Genomic DNA, 20,799 nt, shown 5'->3' with positions numbered 1-20,799 from the left:
CAGGGTTGTGGGTTCGTTTCCCACGGGGGGCCAGTATGAAAATGTATGCACTCACTAACTGTAAAGTCGCTCTGGATAAGAGTGTCTGCTAAATGACTAAAATGTAAAATGTGGTCATTAAAGATCCCATGGCACTTATTGCAAGATTATGTAATGATGAGTAATGTGTATATAAAACTGTATTCCTATCATGTAATACTGTGTTTAAAATTACCATGTATGTAAAGTTTATGAATAATGTATATGGAAGAAAATATCTGTACAATTTAAATACAATTAGAAAAGGAAAACAAGGTTACTTTTGTCCTCCAAAGAGGGGGGTGGATGGGCCAATAAAATAAATACAAATAAAGAATATGTACAGTGCCTTTAGAAAGTATTCAATCCCTTTATTATGGCAAGCCTAAATAAGTTCAGGAGTAAAAATGTGCCTAAGAAGTCACATAATAAGTTGCATGGACTCATGCTGGATGCAATAATAGTGTTTAATATGATTTTTGAATGACTACCTCATCTCTGTACCCCACACATACAATTATATGTAAGGTCCCTCAGTCAAGCAGTGAATTTCAAACACAGATTCAACCACAAAGACCAGGGAGGTTTTCCAAAGCCTCGCAAAGGGCACCTGATAGTAGATGGGTAAAAATAATTTTAAAAAACACAACAAAATGTGGAATAAGTCAAGGGGTATTAATACTTTCTGAAGGCACTGTAAGTGGGGTTAGGGTGGTGAGTTTCCCCTTACACTGTAAAGAGCTTTGGGTGTCTAAAAAAGTGCCATGTAAGTCCAATTAATCATTGTTATTACATGTTTTGCCATCTTCCATAACTTGAAGACCATGCCTTTGTACAGAGATGGAAACTGGTACAAAATACAAAAAAGGTGTACTGTTAAGTTAAATAAATGACTATAGTAAGTTCCTAGGTGGCAAATAAAGTAACAGGGTTGAAGTTGGTCTTAAATCAACCGATTTAAAATAAAAACAATTCTGTGAACATTTCTTTGAAACTGTGTACGTTTTACTTGTGGATTACTTGTGGATGTTGAAAAAATAAAATCAAGATGTGTCAATTTGTTTGTCTACATGCCATTTAAAAACAATGCAGATATTGTAGTAAACCTATTTTGGGTTAAGACAAGTAACTGAGTAAGGGCAAACATGATGATAAGCTTTCAAGCTGAGTTTGAAAAATACATCCGATTAGCACTTTGCATTTAGAACGGTTGGTTTTATTATAGCTAATAAATAAACAAATCATTGATGGATAACTAGATAAAATGGTGCCGCGTTCACGTGCTAGTCGGAAATAGGAAACTCTGAAATTTCCGACTTGCAGATTCGTTGAACGTGGCACGTGTATAACTACAACCAGTTAGCATGTCGGAAATGGCAGTTTCCTAGTTCCGAATACTATTTGAACGCGGCATAAATGCATGTCTCGTCTTGCCCATGCAAACCGGTCAGCATACGTGAAATCACACTCCCTCATCTGATTGGTCTTTTCCCACGAACCGTAAACCGCCATACGCGTCATCACACTCCCTCATCTGATTGGTCAAGTAGGCGGACCTTCTGACTTTGGCTGTGGTAACTAGTGACGACTACAATATTCGTACCGCGCATACAAATATATTGTAGTAGTCCTCGCGTTCTTTTGTAAAAACAATTATAAATAGACCAGAGAGAATTGAAGAGAGGTTTCGCGGCCGTACTAGAATCTTGATGTGAGGGTTTCACGTAATTTTCTTCAGAAGACGCCATTTTTGAGAGCTGCTGTTTGGATCGCATGTTAGCACACTCCCTCCCTCTCCCCACTCACTCAATTTCTCTCCCTCTCCAGTGCGCACACTCAAACGCAGTCTGTCTGCTACTCCAACTCTTGCTAAAAGCCAATTTATGCTTGATCCGAAATGTGGTCGGAGGCTTCGTATGGAGGGTGTTACGCAATTGCAGATCCACCAGAGGAATGCAGAGGCCAAATCAAGCTCTGTACCACATCGCCGTGCGTGTATAGCTCCGCAGTGACATGATTGGTTGACGGTAGGTGGGGGCGGGAATTGCAGTATAAACACTAACTCACTTCCATGACAAATTCCTTCACAATAGCTCTGCTCGGCACAGGTATGAAAAGCCTGATGTCTGCGGAGGCTGCATCGCAGTAAATGCTATACGGCCACCTCAGATGCAGATTGACCATGTAAAGCCTGTAGTCATATACACAGAGGACATTCTCAGACAGAATATAGTGTAGCACAGGCCAATTCTCAACCAGGGAGAAAAAGGGTACATTTGGGAGCAATGCAAGATACACTTCGGTTGAAAGAGTGCAGATATATGCAGGGATGGGCAGATTACTTAAATGTAATCTGTTACTGATTATAGTTAAGAAAAATAAAGTAATCAGTAACGTAAACCTTTGGATTAGTCAAAATGAGTTACGTAATCCGATGACTTTCACTTCTAACACCCAGGCATATTTTAAGACGTTTTTGAAAACATGCAACTCTATGGAGTCTAGATGACTGTCTGATTGACCAGTGGGCTAGGTGTAATTTTTTAAAATTAAAATGTTTTGATTAAGGAATGTGTATAAATATAGACTTTGGTTCAGAGCGGTCTGTCATGCACCAATACAGATACAAACAACCGAGATAAAACAAACATTAGCCAACATGTTGACCTAAATACAGTACCAGCTGCTAGTTTATACATAATATCTTTCTCACAGGTAACCTCTTAACAAGTTTTCATCCCATTCCCTTAATTTCTCTATCTATAACATCCTTCAGCCTTGCCCCCCTATGAACTCCCCCCAAATAAAAAAAGTCCTAAAAACTAGAACTGGGTCAATTACATCCCAATTTCAATCAGTACAGGGATTGAAACGCTCTCCTATTATATGGACATTTACCATGTCTACTTCAACAACTCACAGGAATTGAAATGGAAATGTTCACAGCTGTGCTCACTTATAACAGTCCAGAACTCCAATTGAAGCTTGTAATACACACCCACACTTCCTTTTAAAAATGTCCTTCCCTTTTCACTCAGTGTCCTCAGTATTCGCAGTAATCTCAGTATTGTTAGCTGGGTCAGGAGGTTCTGATGGCGCCCCCCTGTGGAAAAATGAGAGAGAGAGGTTGTGACATGAATGAAAGATGCACAGACACACACACACACACACACAGTGGACAGACATGCATACTACACATAGTACACAAAGGTGGAATACATTCACGCACAGTACACATTCTTAAACTATGGTGGAACATACATACACACCAGTGGAGGCTGCTGAGGGGAGGATGGCTCATAATAATGTCTGGAACGGAGTAAATGGAATGGCATCAAACACATAGAAACCATGTGTTTGATACCATTCCACTAATTCTGCTCCAGCCATTACCATGAGCCCGTCCCCCCCAATTAAGGTGCCACCAACCTCCTGTGATACACACACACACACAGGCCTACCCAGAGTAAGGTGGCGGGGGCGCGTCATGCTGCCCACTGCGGGTCAGGGCTTCGCCGTAGGAGGGCAGTCCTGGGGCGATGATCCCAGCGAGAGGCACTGTCTCTGGAGCAGGCTGGCCATCCACATCCATCCTCACTGGAGCACTGAAACCGATTACATAAAAGTAATACTAGGTTAGGCTACACACAAGTAATGTTGGCCACACACAGACAAGACAAAATATGGGAAGATTCAGGGTCCATTGCTTATTTCTGAAATAGTGTTGCTGCTATATAGGGCTACCCGGGATTACATAGGTCTATTTTATCATATGAAATTTGCTGACAGATAGGGCAACCAGGCAATATATGCCTTAGGTTAGGTAGGCTATACAGTCCTGGTCAAAAGTTTTGAGAATGACACAAGTATTGGTCTTCACAAAGTTCGCTGCTTCAGTATTATGAGATATTTTTGTCAGATGTTACTATGGTATACTGAAGTATAATTACAAGCATTCCATAAGTGTCAAAGGCTTTTATTGACAATTACATTACGTTTATGCAAAGAGTCAATATTTGCAGTGTTGACCCTTCTTTTTCAAGACCTCTGCAATCCGCCTGGGATGCTGTCAATTAACTTCTGGGCCACATCCTGACGAATGGCAGCCCATTCTTGCATAATCAATGCTTGGAGTTTGTCAGAATTTGGGGGGTTTTGTTTGCCCACCCGCCTCTTGAGGATCGACCACAAATTCTCAATGGGATTAAGGTCTGGGGAGTTTCCTGTCCATGGACCCAACATTTTGATGTTTTGTTCCCCGAGCCACTTAGTTATCACTTTTGCCATATGGCAAGGTGCTCCATCATGCTGGAAAAGGCATTGGTCGTCACCAAACTGTTCTTGGATGGTTGGGAGAAGTTTCTCTCGGAGGATGTGTTGGTACCATTCTTTATTCATGGCTGTGTTCTTAGGCAAAATTGTGAGTGAGCCCACTCCCTTGGCTGAGAAGCAAACCCACACATGAATGGTCTCAGGATGCTTTACTGTTGGCATGACACAGGACTGATGGTAGCGCTCACCTTGTCTCAGGACAAGGTGTTTTCCGGATGCCCCAAACAATCGGAAAGGGGATTCATCAGAGAAAATGACTTTACCCCAGTCCTCAGCAGTCCAATCCCTGTACCTTTTGCAGAATATCAGTCTGTCCCTGATGTTTTTCCTGGAGGGAAGTGGCTTCTTTGCTGCCCTTCTTGACACCAGGCCATCCTCCAAAAGTATTCGCCTCACTGTGCGTGCAGATGCACTCACACCTGCCTGCTGCCATTCCTGAGCAAGCTCTGCACTGGTGGTGCCCCGATCCTGCAGCTGAATCAACTTTAGGAGACGGTCCTGGCGCTTGCTGGATTTCTTGGGCGCCCTGACGCCTTCTTCACAACAATTGAACCTCTCCCCTTGAAGTTCTTGATGATCCGATAAATGGTTGATTTAGGTGCAATCTTACTAGCAGCAATATCCTTGCCTGTGAAGGCCTTTTTGTGCAAAGCAATGATGACGGCATGTGTTTCCTTGCAGGTAACCATGGTTAAGAGGAAGAACAATTATTTCAAACACCACCCTCTTTTTAAAGCTTCCAGTCTGTTATTCTAACTCAATCAGCATGACAGAGTGATCTCCAGCCTTGTCCTCGTCAACACTCTCACCTGTGTTAATGAGAGAATCACTGACATGATGTCAGCTGGTCCTTTTGTGGCAGGGCTGAAATACAGTGGACATTTTTTGGGGTTAAGTTCATTTTCATGGCAAAGAGGGACTTTGCAATTAATTGCAATTCATCTGATCTCTCTTCATGACATTCTGGAGTATATGCAAATTGCCATCATAAAAACTGAGGCAGCAGACTTTGTGAAAATTAGTATTTGTGTCATTCTCAAAACTTTTGACCACGACTGTACTGTACATACTTACACTCTAAGATCGACACACTAACATACATAGACACAACACACACACTCAATCTTACCTGCCTGCCGTCCTACCAGCCTTGTTCTTGTAACAGTAGCAGTCCAGCGGCTATGACAGCAGACACTAGAGTAGCCAAGATCCCTGCCACTAGACCCGACACATCCACTCTGGGCACTGTGTCTAAAGAACCAACACAATGAATACATTTGCAATGTACATTATATTAATGCTAGCATTTTACATTTAAGTCATTTAGCAGATGCTCTTATCCAGAGCGACTTACAGTTAGTGAGTGCATACATACTTTTTTTATTTTTCATACTGGCCCCCCGTGGGAATCGAACCCACAACCCTGGCATTGCAAACGCCATGCTCTACCAACTGAGCTACATCCCTGCCGGCCATTCCCTCCCCTACCCTGGACCAATTGTGCGCCGCCCCATGGGTCTCCCGGTCGCGGCCAGCTACGACAGAGCCTGGATAGGAACCAGGATCTCTAGTGGCACAGCTAGCACTGCGTAGCAGTGCCTTAGACCACTGCGCCACTCAGGAGGTAATCATCATCCATAGAGAAACATGAGGACAGTAGTGAGAATGTAAATGTCAACATAGACTTAGTATAGTTTTACTAAAAGCCCCCCCAAAAAGGTCTTACAGTGACTGCTGGTATATGTGTCCCAAAATACATTCTGTGGAAAATATAAATGTAATTCCAAGTAAATTCCTAGTCAATTAATTGAACAAGGTTACAGTATTCTTAATGTGTGTAAATAATACATAATTTCCAACAGACTTTCATGAAAGGTACCACCACATTCACTGCCCCCTTCCCTCAAACACCTCCCTGGCCTCCTCGTAGGTGCACATCTCCTCCATGCACTCCCTCTCAAGGCTATCTGGCGTCACCAGCTCCAGGTCCCAGCTCTTCCAGAGCAGTGAGCGAGACAGGTATGAGGACGCAGACTGTTGTCCCAGGAACACTGGACCCAGAAAGAGAGAGAGAGGATATTCATGTGCATGATATTGAGGTTCATATAATCGCATTGGAGTCAGAGATAGAGACAGAGCCTCTTTCTCATACACACACTAGCAATCACTGATCACAAGTCTGACCTCGACAGACAAAAGAGAAAAGTCAGTGTTGAATGGATAACCTCACAATCAGATAGAAATAGAAACAGTTAAGCAAAATAACAATTGCCTAACACAGTGGTTCCCAAACCTTTTCACTCGGGCCCCCCTTCCATCATTGGGGAACACCCCTACACTGTCCATGACACAAACTGGTCACAACCCTCTTGTTGGAGGAGAGAATTTTGCAGGTTTCAAACATATTTCCTGCAATTCTATAAATGTTGCCATGGGGTGGTGATTTTTTTTTACATTTTAAAGCAACTTTTCTGCAATTCTACACATTTTGCCATGTGGTGGAGAAAACCTTTTGCCGTTTTAAAGCTAATTTCCTGCGATTCTACACATTTTGCCATGTCTTATATGTGTTTATGTGATAACTGAGTGTCTCAAACATTACAACAAAATCAATGGGCTAAAAAACATTTCTGACAAGTTATAAATAGCTCTCTAAAGGTCTGCAATGACTGACATGACAAGAGGACTGCTGATTCACTATCCAATCACGAAATTGCACATTGTGCATTCTACTATTACAACTTTCAAGAGTAAGTTGAAAGCCCAACTGAGTTTCTTAATGCCTCACAGTTTGGGAACCACTGGCCTAATATGACCCTACATGAAATAGGGTGAAAGAGGAGGGGGTAAACTTGCCTCCAAAACAGGTTGAACTGAATGCACATTTGGACAGACACATTCTCTCCCTCTCAGTGCTAGTGTGCACACTTGAGTGTTAAGGACAAACAGACGCAGTGGCATGTATTCATGGATGCCAAAGAAAGCAAGGCTTCCCCCCAAAAATTGACAAAATAAATAAATAACATTAAATAATTTATCTTTAGTCTTTCTGTGTTTCATAATTTTCCTTCAATTTGCAAGAAGAGGCTGAATGTATGTCATCGGAGAAAGCATCCGAGACAGTGCTCCTTTATCTCTGTATGTGATGCCCATCTAACTGATGCTGTCTGGTCAGAAAGGGTATGACATTATTGCCGCCCCTAGCATGCAAGGGAAGCCAGTGAACCTTTGGCCTCCCTTGAAAAAAAAAAAAGTATAAAATAATAGCAAATCAGCGTTGAGCTAAATTGAGTGAGCTCAACAGTGAATGGTCTAAATTGTTTTTGGTATCTTTTAGTTGTCACTGTATTAGACTAAGCATAAGTGATTTGATGATGTTGAAATGGTGCTGGAATAGTGGATGTAGCTCCTGTTTTCTTTGCGACTTGCGGTATCTGTCCGTGGTTCTAAATCAATAGTTGTTTAGTAGTCAAAAAATGTCGGAAACATTAACTTGCTTGATGATGCTGTAGGTCATGTAACTGTTTGTTACATGTAATATGCTTTGTGGACTTCATCAGACAGAGGTTGCTCTCTGGGTTTGTGATGAAACAAAGGAGTGGTTGAATTTATTCTCCCACTGTGTCTTCTTATTGTCTCGGCCTTAGGCCTATATATCACGGTGGCAAGGCATATGAACTAACAGGTTATAGAGCAAACAACACAAGTATCACAACACATAGGTTGTAATATGGCTTTTTTTTCTGGCTTGGCTTCCCCAGTGATTTTACCCACGCACTGCTACTGAACAGATGTATGTTTACCTTCATTGTGGTTGTAGACAACTCTGGCCCAAGCCAGGGGGAGCAGCAACAGCATGCCAATACATATCTCTCTCAAGCAGGAGAGACAACTGCAACAAAATGTATTTATTCATTATCGCTCTAAATAAATATGCCATACTCAACACATTATTCAGTGATTTTTTTTCATGTAAAAAGGGGCACCCACATACACACACACACACATAAACAAACAGAAAAAGGTGATCCTGAAAATCAGCCATTTTGTTTGACTATGTCGCCCTCTAGAGGCGGAGGTTAAAAAGAAACAAAAGCTACTTTAGAATGTTTCGACATGTAACAAAATTGAATCACATAGGAACAAATACCTACATTGTAACGTATCGTAGGCCTACTTATCGTAGGTAGGCCTACTCTCTTATAAATAATAAGGAAAATAAAGAAATACCATTTAATTTTTCTATCTAATCAAAATGTTTGTTCGGTTGTATTGGGCAAACAATTGCTATCAAGTTTACTTAGCCTAGTAACTGCCATGATAAAACTATAATTTTCTTTAAATTAAAACGTTACACATGTGTTATGTTTACTACTGTAACGACATTCAATACTATGCTATAGCCACAGGGAGGGGGGCTAAGGTGAGGAATGTGTGACCCCTGGGCTCTGTCATTGAAACAGGAGCCTTATCATCCATTCATAGGTATGATGGTAAACGAGATAACCCTTTGGGCAGTGGATTTGGTATTGTGCTGCCCTCGTGTGGCGGTCCCCCAACCCCATGTAGAATATTTTTTAAAGGTATTTTTTTATTGTATATATATATATATATATATATATATATTATTTTTTTTTTGCTTTTATTGAAGCGATACAGTGTTGGAAAGACGGGGAAGATAGGGGAGGGCGAATCAAGGGGAGTGGCTGTAACCACTGGACCACACAAGCTACCATAAATAATATTTATGAGATGAACACCAGATAAGCGCATGTTTGAGTACATTGAATTTTCACAATCCCAATTCAAACAGTCCTTTTTATTAATCTGTACATTTACATGCTTATTTTTTTCTCTCATTGCATTCATCAGGAGTTTTTAAAAATCATATTTGACCTCGGCCAAACTGCTTTCCTGTCACCAAGCGTTCACCAATGCTGTTGAAGAGAAATAGTAAAGTAGAAAAAAAAGTTGGGTGTGTCCAGACAAACTAGCTGCCCTATTCCATTCGGACACATTCTGAGCAAAAACTCCAAGATTTGAGAAATAATGTATAGAAAGTGTAACGTGTACAACAAGTATTTGGTTTATTTCAGTACAAAATACACTTGGCAAATACTGGCAGATTACAGGGTGCAAGATAGATATCGTTTGAGATTCATTGGTATAAGAAGACAAACAGCTTTTTGCTGTTAAAAATAATGACATATAACAGACTTAACTACAATTATTTTTCGTGGCTTATTACACTGCAGTAATAAGAAGCAATCCCCGGAGACGAGGCCATAGCCCAAACTATTTAATAAAATTCCACATTGCATTCTGTCTCTGTTGTTCATTCAGTTAAGCCTGTACTCTATTGATCTTTACATAACACCAAGATTATAAATATACTGCATTTGTTCTCATTGTTGGACCCACAATTATTTTGGTCGACAGGAATGATGCCTTGTCTTCAGCTTATCAACAGATCTTCATTAGCTTTGACTCATTCATTTAATACAAATACAGTCAATGCATTATTTTAGAATTTGGTGAAAAACAATGGGGGACAAATGTGGATCCTACATCATCAACCGGGTTCTATATCACAAAGAAAATAAAATAGGCAGCTTTGAGAACCAATCATCAATAACTCAAATTATTTATCAAAACATCTAAAATATTATTAGGGTCAAGGTTTCGAGTCCGATTCAACTCACAAATATGGAGCAGATTCAGAATCTTTCAGAAAGTTAGATGGCTATCCTGCTTTGTTTGAAATATCGCCTAGGGGATAAGTAGGCGAACTGTTAGTCATATGTTAATTACATCGATATGAAGGTTTACAGGACCAGTGCTACATATCCTCTCTAAACAAACAAGTTATTTCATGCCAGACAAATGTAGTTTACGGAAGTTCAATCAGGAATGCTTGTCTGAATGCTCGGTTAACTTCATTAAGTAAGCATAACATAATTTACTTAGCTTCCTATTATGCGGGCATAGTGGGAATGAATACAAACGTATTATCATCAGCATAGCGTCTTCTCGTCTTTCCTATTAGCCACGTGCGGATTGTCATTCCCCCATCTACCTATAAGCACCGCACAATAATGCACATTCCTCATACTTGCTGTTCAACCTATGGGCTCGCTCTTGCAATTATCACCATCATCTCTCTCAACCAATGGGCGTAAATCTTGGGATGTATTTATATGTCAACTTACCCATGTTCTCAAACTTCCTGTTTTACATCAACAGTTGTCGACAACCATCCACCTCCCCACAACCACCAGCTATAATAACCGGCAGGGGGTTTGTTTTCCGATGCCAGCTGCCCAGTAAAGGGCTACCCGTCATCAGCATCTGGCTCTGAGAAGCAATCCCCGGAGACGAGGCCATACCACAAACTATTTAATAAAATTCCACATTGCATTCTGTCTCTGTTGTTCATTCAGTTAAGCCTGTACTCTATTGATCTTTACATAACATCAAGATTATAAATATACTGCATTTGTTCGCATTGTTGGACCCACAATTATTTTGGTCGACAGGAATGATGCCTTGTCTTCAGCTTATCAACAGATCTTCATTAGCTTTGACTCATTCATTTAATACAATTCAAAAACGAACTCCTTGATGCACATGGTTGGTACAGGTGTGACATTAAAACAGTTGCAAACAGCATTACAATAAAAATGACTTAAAAAGCAGGCCTACACCTGTATGCATAGACAAAAGTACCTGGACACGCCTAAACATCCACCCCGTCATTTTAAAATAAACAATAGCACTTTAGTGTCAAACTACTTTTGCCTACCAGTCCATAAGATGAAGTTGTGCAAAAAATATGATATATTCTGTGGTCATGGACACTACACTGAAAAAGTACCAGTGTTTCAAATACATAGGGCGGCAGGTAGCTTAGTGGTTAAGAGCGTTGTGCCAGTAACCGAAAGGTCGCTGGTTCTAATCCCCGAGCCGACTAGGTGAAAAACCTGTCGATGTGCCCTTGAGCAAGGCACTTAACCCTAATTGCTCCTGTAAGTCGCTCTGGATAAGAGCGTCTGCTAAATGACCAATTTTTTATTTTTTTATTTATCCTTTCACTCTCATTCTGCTTCTTCTTTATCTCACTCTTTTCCATTCTGTCTTTCAAAAATGGAATTCATCTATTCCATTGAACTGGGCTCCCTTCCTTTTCTGTTGTAGGTATGAATGGCAGCGCCCTCTAGTTTCTAAATGATCCGTTCCTTTCAGCAATGTCAAACCAGTGACTTCCATCAGGTTGACCCAACGTAGGAAGCTAACCAAAACACAGTATCTGTGAGATCTCCCTCCTTACCATCCCTCTTCTTTCTCTCTTTAGTCTGTGGACTCATCTCTCGCTCTCTTCTCATCTAGCGCAACGCATCTCCCTATACATCCTAGCTCAATAATGAAATAACAAAACCGCAAATACAAAAAAAGTATATAAAAAAAAGTTTGAAGATGCTAATTTCTAAGTGTGAATGAAACCATAAAAAAAAAGTACACTCCACCACTTTGCCCACCATTGACGTAAGCAACCTCTCCCACACACACACATCCCTGCCCCATTCCCCAAACCTCACCATACATTTTTTTGCATTTCCAAGTATATATCTCTTCCCTCCCTTGCCCAATCTTCCCATTTCCCTCCAGGTAAGTCAGACAAGACTTGCATCAGTGGTGAGGTGAGGGGGTTTTGGTCTCTGTGACAACAGTGCTATGCCAGTGGAGGGAGCAGTTAAAGGAGGGTGCAGGGGCAGCCACCGCTCTTCCGTTTTCCTGTGTGGTTTGCAGGTAGAGGGGGACTCTCAGTCTCCTGAAACTTTCTGTGTTTTTTTAAAAAGAGAATGAAAGAGAGAGAGACAGAGAGGGAGTGGGAGAGAGTGAGGGAAAAAGCATTGGATACTTCGACTCAGCAGTAGGCTGTAATGGACACCACAATGTCTGTCCCTCAATAATAATAATAATAATAATAATGCCATTTAGCAGACGCTTTTATCCAAAGCGACTTACAGTCATGTGTGCATACATTTTTACGTATGGGTGGTCCCGGGGATCGAACCCACTACCCTGGCGTTACAAGCGCCATGCTCTCAACTCTGCCTCTGGTCACCAACTCTTCTAATCATCTAGCTATAAACATGATGACTTATTATAAAGTACCTTACAGCTTTCTGCAATATAATTATATATTTAAAACAGCCTACCTTGCAGCTAGCTGTTAATGTTATGACGTTACCTTATAGCTCGCACCACCTCCAGGAAGGCTTCGTCTACGTTGTAGCGGTTCTTAGCAGAGGCCTCCATGTAATGGATCCTGTTCTCTCTGGCAAAGCCCTGGGCCTCCTCTCTGGAGATCTACAGACAGGACAGAGAGAGGTACATACACTCAGGTTAAAAGCACCCGCCAGGCCAGCAGCGGTTTCATTTCCTTATTCCGGTAAACTGAGTAAGAATAAGAAGGTGGTATTAGATCTAGCCAAAAAAACACTTGTAGCCACTCGCCACCTGTTGGCAACTCAAACGTCTTTTCGAGGCCTGAGATTTTGAACCAGTAGGATCTAAATTGGCATTATTATAGCTAGCAGAATATCTCCTTTAACATGACAATGAGAGTGACAGTGAAGGCCAGTACCACTCTCGACTGGTCCAGGTCAGCCTTGTTGCCCACCAGCACCATGGGGAAGTCATCCCGGTCCTTCACTCTCAGTATCTGGGTGTGGAACTTGTGGATCTCATTGTAACTGAAAAAAGGAAAGGAAAGTGGCCGAAATGAGAACACATTAGGAACTGATCATAAGTCCTTTATGTCCTTAAAAAGGTGCAATCCATTAGTTACATTTACTGTTAAAAAAGCAGCTTTGTGGAGGATTGTCAGGAGAGGCTCTTTGCGAGTGTATATGCCCCCTAAAGCAAAGAAGAGTCATATTCATTGGCATAAATCCAACTACTTTTTTGTTGTTTCTTGTTTTATTGAATACTCTTATTTAAAATGTACAAAGACAACAACAGCACAGTGACAACCAACATTCAAACTTGACAACAAACAATAGAAGTGGGAGGGGTAGCCTGGGTCCTACCAGGACACAAAGGACACCCATCGAGCCCTGCCAAAGCAAGCCAGGCATCCTGTGTGACCTGGCAGGAGTCAAGTCTGCGGGGGAGGTACAGATCATAAATAAATACGGACAATTGTTATACTAGGCTATGCTCTATGGTTTACATATGTTCTTAGAATGTTGTGTTTATACTTAGACTCGTCGCCGCATGGGGACAGGACTTCTGCAGTGCACCTTTAAGATGCATTACACAGCGCATAAGAGGGCAAAGGTTTGTTGCAATTCATAGGAGCTTCACAACCAATCTAAACTAACATCACACTGTTTAGGTGCACTTGCACCCATCCACCTTTCAAGTCATAGAGAACTACTACAGCAGCTCTTTATGCTGCCTGTATTTGACACCATGTCATGAATGCGACTCTTATGAGAGGTGAACGCCTATAACAAGTCTCACTTCCCCTAGTTACTGTAGCATCACTCTGTGATTAGGGTTGCATAGCCTCAATCAGAAAACACTGTATAGACTAAGTGTAATACTGACCATGGCTTGAACGCCTCAACACTTGACCATGAGTGTACTGCGCTTGCGTCGCAAATAGCTGCTGAAACTTCATTTGACCAGTCCTGATTATCGGTCTATAGCAGGGATCATCAACTAGATTCAGCTGCGGGCCAATTTTTTATTGAGCGGATGGTCGGGGGGGCCGGAACATAATAATCAATAAAAAAAGTTAGACTGCAAATTGACCACAAGAAGCCTAAACAGATATAATGTTATACTAAAATAATCATTTCAAACCTTGATTACATTTGGGAACATTGCCCTGCGCAGGGTGCCGTCTTTCGGATGGGACGTTAAACGGGTGTCCTGACTCTGCGGTTATTCAAAATCCCATGCCGCTTATTGTAAGAGTAGTGGTGTTCACCCCTGTGTCCTGGCAAAATGTTCTACCTGGCCACATTCCATCATGTCCACCTAATCATCCCCCTCATTCCTAATTGGCAGATATCACTCCTCACCTCTCCACCTGATGTGTAGAGAGTTCTGGCACAAAAATGGTTGCCGTGCATCACTGAGGTGGTTGAGGTGAGTTTCCCCCTACTATATAAAGCGCATTGAGTACCTCAGTTGGTAGAAAAGTGCTTTATAAATCCAATCAATTATTATTTATTATTTGTTTACGGTCACGTCTCTCTATTATGCGTTGGAATACTTGGGAACAGATTTCCTAAATTAAATACACTTGGAGCTGATTTCATGGTATTTTTAGTCTTATGTCCAACAATGAAAATGCAAATGTATTTATTTAATTTTTGCTCAGAAAACTTGGGGGGGGGGGGGGCAAATAAAACCACCCACAGGCCAAATTCGGGACGCCAGTTGGGGAACCCTGGTCTATAGGTTACTTTGCATAATTTTGTTACATTAAATTGCAGCATGTGTATTCATTAGTCGTCAAACATTTTATTTATCACACATGCACAGCATACAGAGAGCCTAGTTTAAGGAGTGGAATAGCCTACCAGACAGCACAAGAGTAGCTCCTCAAAAAGCCTGCAGGCTACTGGAGTGAAACCTGCTTTTGTAAGCCCAGTCATTGCGCAACAAATAACAATTCTAAATGCAACTGCGTGTTAAAAAGGAGCTATTTTATTTCTCAATCTCAACTCGTAAAGCACGTCTCCCATTCGCCATAAGCTCTTAATGAAAAATGTCTGGTCCTTGTATGCATGCATAGTATCAGAGAGGAAGAGGCGAAGCGCCAAAATCTGTCAAATACTGTCCAATGCGTTTCTTTGGGCTTATTTTGGGCCTAGGCTTGTCACCTGCCCTCCCGCCTTGGGACGACTCCCATTGTTAGAGCAAAAACATAAGCGTCTCAACATTATATACAGATCTCTGATAGTATTTTCTGTTGGTCACGTAAATTGACTGTTTGGAATTTTTTTTACAGTTCGTTGACCGTTTAATGAGGGTCAGTTAGTCGGCAACAAAATTCACCGAAATGTGCATCCCTAATCACAAAACAGTGAAGTTGCCTTCCTGAAACCTTGAGTACTGTAGCCCTGACAAATGCTTTAGCTCTGAGGACTTCAGAGTATGTTGTGTAGTTGGGAACACTGGTTTGAATCTACAGTTTGCCTGTGACTCGAGTTCGACTGTGTACATGCATCCACCCAAACAGAGAGACAGACACACACACGATTCTTACCTGCCAGTGTCATTCAGAGCAAACACCAGCAAGAAGCCTTCTCCTGAGCGCATGTACTGCTCCCTCATTGCCCCAAACTCCTCTTGACCTGCTGTGTCCAAGACTGACACACACACACACACACACACACACACAGATTCAGATGTACGTCCACAGAGATAAATATATGGATACAGTGACATACAGTGCATTCGGAAAGTATTCAGACCCCTTGACTTTTTCCACATTTTGTTACATTACAGCCTTATTCAAAAATGTATTTAATTGTTTTTGCCCCCTCATCAATCTACACACAATACCCCATAATGACAAAGCAAAAACAGGTTTTTCGTTGTCCTGTTGGAAGGTGAACCTTCGCCCCAGTCTGAGGTCCTGAGCGCTCTGGAGCAGGTTTTCATCTAGGATCTCTCTGTACTTTGCTCCGTTCATCTTTCCCTCGATCCTGACTATTCTCCCAGTCCCTGCCGCTGAAAAACATCCTCACAGCATGATGCTGCCACAACCATGCTTCACCGTAGGGATGGTGCCAGGTTTCCTCCAGACGTGACGTTTGGTATTCAGGCCAAAGCGTTCATTCTTAGTTTCATCAGATCAGAGAATCTGGTTTCTCATGGTCTGAGAGTCCTTTAGGTGCCTTTTGGCAAACTCCAAGCGGGCTGTCATGTGCCTTTTACTGAGGAGTGGCTTCCGTCTGGCCACTCTACAATAAAGGCCTGATTGGTGGAGTGCTGCAGAGATGGTTGTCCTTCTGGAAGGGTCTCCCATCTCCACAGAGGAACTCTGGAGCTCTGTCAGAGTGACCATTGGGGTTCTTGGTCACCTCCCTGACCAAGGCCCTTCTCCCCCGATTGCTCAGTTTGGCCTGGCAGCCAGCTCTAGGAAGAGTCTTGGTGGTTCCAAACTTCTTCCATTTAAGAATGATGGAGGCCACTGTGTTCTTGGGGACCTTCAATGCTGCAGACATTTTTTGGTACCATTCACCAGATCTCTGCCTCGACACAGTCCCGTCTCGGAGTTCTACGTACAATTCCTTCGACCTCATGGCTTGATTTTTGCTCTGACATGCACTGTCAACTGTGGGACCTTATATAGACAGGTGTGTGCCTTACCAAATCATGCCCAATCAATTGAATTTAACACAGGTGGACTCCAATCAAGTTGAAGAAACCTCAAGGATGATCAATGGAAACAGGATGCACCTGAGCTCAATTTCGAGTTTCATAGCAAAGGGTCTGAATACTTATGTAAATAAGGCATTTCTGTTTTTTATTTTTAATACATTTGAAAAAAATCTCTAAAACCAGTTTTTGCTTTGTCACGTTTTCCAAAAACTGTTAAATATCTGCTCCAAATTAAGATTAAAAGATGTCTGCAGAAAGAATGGGGTGTCAGTTATGACATGACACCTTGAGTTTAAAATAAAGTATTTTGGTTATTGAACTACAGTAGGTGAAGTGGATTTACATCCCTGATCTGTACTATACAGAAATGCATAATTATGGATATGAATATCATTCGCTTCATGGTGATGTATCCTGAACCATCCAGAGGTATGGGGGCCAATGGGAGTCAGAAGGGCAGGGCAACTCCAGGAATCCCGCCGACATCACAGGATTCCCCTAACACACCCCTTATTACCAGCACAGGTGAAGGGAAGGGGGCAATTACGCACAAGAAAAAGAGGAGGGGGGGGGGGGGAGAAAGGAACGGACAAAGAAATAAGGAGAAATATAGAACGAAGAGAGGATAAAAATGACAGAAGAGGACATTGAGAGACAAAGAACGGCTTAAAAGAGGAAGATTGCGTGAGTGATTCCCGTAGCCGCGAGCCAAAGCCAGGTTTGGCCACAAAATAGACTATTTAATTAGGTGATTATCAAAAGGATCTTTGGTTTGTAAGTGAAGTGCTCTGAACCGGGCATGGATTTTGTTTCCCCTTTCTTGAACCGGCCGAGTTTCATTTGGTGAACATTAAATATATCATTTAGATTTTTGCAACTTAAAAAAGCCCACTCTTCCTCTGTTTACGCCACCCCTCGCTACCGTACACAGTACACAAAAGGTAGAAATATGCAATATCCTTATTTTGCATATTTGGGTATTATCGTACACACTGGCTATTATTCTAATGAGCTCTGCCCCCAAACAAGACCAGATTTGGTTGGTCCGGACCAGACCAAATCTGAACCAATCATAGACGTCTATGTTTCTCAAGTTTGGACATTACAGTACAGCACAGTAGAGTACAGTTCAGAACAGTAGATATGTTATGTACAGTATAATATACTGTACTCTAGTGTGCTCTGCTGTACTACATTTTCTTTACTGTACTGTCCAAACTTGTGAAACATAGACGTCTATGATTGGTTCAGATTTGGTCCGGCCAGGGCGAACTGACCAAATTACTATTACTTTTTAACATCCAAGGAGGTCCGGTGTCGGTTGGTGCTCAGTGGTTGAGGATGCTTGTTACAGTAAATGGAAAGAGGGTAGTAGGTGTCAGTAAGAGTTGGGTGAGGTGACATTAACTGGAGAGAGAAAGAAGAGAAAGAGAGAGAGGGGTTGTCCAGACTGCTTTGACCACCAGACGAAAGAAAGAGAAAGAAAACAGTTATGAGCTGAACATAACAGTATGCCAGTGGAAGGGAGGACAGTAGCAGGTGACCCAACTGTGGACCCAAATGTCCCATGTGGCTCAGTTGGTAGAGCATGGCGCTTGCAACGCCAGGGTTGTGGGTTTGATTCCCACGGGAGACCAGTATGGAGAAAAAGTACAAAAATGTATCCACTCACTACTGTAAGTCGCTCTGGATAAGAGCATCTGCTAAATGACACAATTGTAAAAATCTAAATGTTTTGTGACTACTGACTTCCCATTTTAGCCAATTCAATCGCAGTAATTCCTTTACTGATTGTTCAGTAATTCCATTACAGATTTGATAACAGAATGCCACGTTTTAATCACTTAATAATTCATAAACAAACTTGATATCAGTACGAACCCTATAACTAATTAGTAGGTCTACCTTTGCTTGTTACTTCTGTGAACTTTCATTAGAAAATATCTTAAAGATATGTGGGTTATTACAAGACAAGGCAATGTTTCTTAAACTTACAGAAGGCAAATCATTTCTCTAGAACTAAATATAAGTGTTGATATTAGTTGGCAGGGGTCTTTACTTCAACATTATTGTGTTTTGATGTATTTATAATACCTTTAAAAAATTGTCTAAGACAATTTTCTGTTCGAACAGAAATCAAAGCCTTTGATTGTTCCTCATTTTTAGGATGGAAAATGGTTGAAAATGTATTTATGTCTTTATTTTTTATATAGACTTAGCTTTCATTTGACATGCTCCTATGAACTTCATGTTGGTCCTCATGGGTCCTTTTAGATGTAAATGCCCAGGGTTAACAGACTCGACAAAGGCCAACAGGCCATAGTAAGTACACTTACATATTGTTATATCCCTTGAATATGAACACAGATGGACAGAAACAATTTTGTTACGGCATAGTGAAAAGACTACACCTTGGCTTAGAGTATCAACATCTGCCAACTGCAAGTCCCAACAGAGCAGATGTGGGTGAATCATACAGACTGGCTCAAGTAGTTTACGCTTTCCCTCTATGTTTGGAGCAAAGAATGTCAGTAAACCTACAGTATGACTTACTGTCTAATCGTGTCTCTTTCCCATCCACTGTGCATATTTTGGTGTAGGAGTCTTCAATGGTGGGGTCATAATCCGATACAAAGTATGACTGCGAAAGAGATGGGAGAGCATGGGTGAAGACTGTGTTTGTTGTCTGGTAAAAGTGGTGATTATTGCTTTGGTGGTTATGAGGAAAGCGATGTTTTTAACCAAATAGCCTACACTATTTAGCCTATATGGGTTAACATGCACATATTCAATTACCACTATAACATACTCGTCATATCAGAAGATGTGACAAATTCAAGACAAACAACACACAGTTGACAATGATCAAACAGTTGGGGGATTCTCTCACCTGAATGAATTGTATTGTCAAGGCGCTTTTCCCCACACCGCCCCCGCCCACGACGACCAGTTTGAATCTCTCCTCCTCAGCAGACATGATTAGTTCGGTAAAATACTTTCAACGGTTGTTGAAAAACGAAATGATAAAACTGATTAGCTGATAGGATCTATTGATGAAGTGCAATTTAGTAATCCGCAGGGTAGATGAGTGGAAAAAATGAAAGTCCACTTCTCCAACGATTGAGCAAACTACTTTTATCAAGGTAGCTCAAAGAAAAATCCTAGAAGGTAGCGGAGTTGGGTTTTTACCTCGGTATGACGCCAATATATTTAACTTGAATTACCTACGATAGGTTATCAATATCTCAAATATAAAAATGTATAGTTAGTTTTATGATAATATTTCATAACATTGAAAAGCTTACGGTTTTAGTCTGGCCCAGTGTTGTAAACTATCCACAAAAGTAGGCTCTAACACCAATAGAGTTTCGTATCACTGCTCCTAAAATTCATAGGTCGCTACATAACCTGGTAAAATAGAAATAAAGTATTATTGTTAAAATCTAACGGTTTATCGGCCTATCTCTCATAATTGTTGTCGGGTGAAAATCCTTCCGCACCCGCCTTAAGTAAATTAGGCTATCGATGACAACTTTGTGACTCCAGAAAAAAAAACAAATGAACTTGATTATCAACTACACCGTCAAACTTCAACGCGCTTGTCTAACTTTAATTATCACTAGATTGATCCATCTACATATCTCTGCAGACGCATTATATAATAACTTTTGTGATGTCTACTGGGTTTTTCTTGGCGATGTCTTCATTTTTTCCTGGTCTTCATTAACTTATTTTTTCATCGCTCCAAGGCAACTTTTTTTTTCTCAACCAAGAAGGGTTTCTCGAAATCTCATGCGTATGTAAAAATGGGCGTGTTTTAACGACACTGTTTCCTCATTGTATAAATTCTCACGCTTCAACCTTTCAATGGTATGTATGCGTCCCTATCTCCCTCTTTTCATGAATCAGCAAAGGCTCTTTTAGAATGAGATGCATTCTACAATGTTTCTTTAATCAACACTGCACGTTTATTCATGAAGCTGAAACAATATGGTTTAACCAGATTTTAAATGAGTGAACTATATATAGTATTCACACATT

At 41.2% G+C, this 20,799-nt stretch overlaps 1 protein-coding gene and 1 pseudogene across 2 annotated transcripts; both read right to left on the bottom strand.

Annotated features, from left to right (window-relative positions):
* Positions 1–3,048: 3,048 nt before the first annotated feature.
* On the bottom strand, positions 3,049–10,563 carry LOC311138656 (transmembrane gamma-carboxyglutamic acid protein 2-like; annotated as a pseudogene). Its single transcript has 7 exons — positions 10,560–10,563; positions 8,154–8,222; positions 6,236–6,401; positions 6,077–6,110; positions 5,480–5,601; positions 3,480–3,623; positions 3,049–3,121 (listed from the first exon to the last, which is right to left on the bottom strand). The product of its transcript is annotated as a transmembrane gamma-carboxyglutamic acid protein 2-like (transcript).
* Positions 10,564–10,924: 361 nt separating this feature from the next.
* LOC311105846 (ras-related protein R-Ras-like) lies at positions 10,925–20,504 on the bottom strand. The gene is made up of 7 exons (XM_084148059.1): positions 20,064–20,504; positions 19,649–19,753; positions 19,312–19,399; positions 15,638–15,740; positions 12,998–13,106; positions 12,602–12,720; positions 10,925–12,188 (listed from the first exon to the last, which is right to left on the bottom strand). The coding sequence occupies exons 2-7, from the start codon at positions 19,733–19,735 to the stop codon at positions 12,101–12,103; spliced, it is 594 nt and encodes a 197-aa protein (XP_084004185.1). The 5' UTR covers positions 19,736–19,753; positions 20,064–20,504; the 3' UTR covers positions 10,925–12,100.
* Between the last annotated feature and the right edge of the window lie 295 nt (positions 20,505–20,799).

This window comes from Coregonus lavaretus (genome assembly GCF_964263955.1).
Source record: "Coregonus lavaretus genome assembly, chromosome: 2".
NCBI classification, from domain to species: Eukaryota; Metazoa; Chordata; class Actinopteri; order Salmoniformes; family Salmonidae; genus Coregonus; species Coregonus lavaretus.
This window is presented reverse-complemented; position numbering and strand designations above follow the sequence as displayed.

Coding starts and splice junctions, on each gene's coding strand:
- LOC311105846 (XM_084148059.1), bottom strand. CDS start 19,735: ATGTCTGCTGAGGAGGAGAGATTCAAACTGGTCGTCGTGGGCGGGGGC. Junction 13,107..15,637: donor GCTCTGAATGACACTGGCAG/GTAAGAATCGTG, acceptor TCCTTTTTTCAG/TTACAATGAGATCCACAAGT. Junction 12,721..12,997: donor ACCTGGACCAGTCGAGAGTG/GTACTGGCCTTC, acceptor TCCTGTCTGTAG/ATCTCCAGAGAGGAGGCCCA.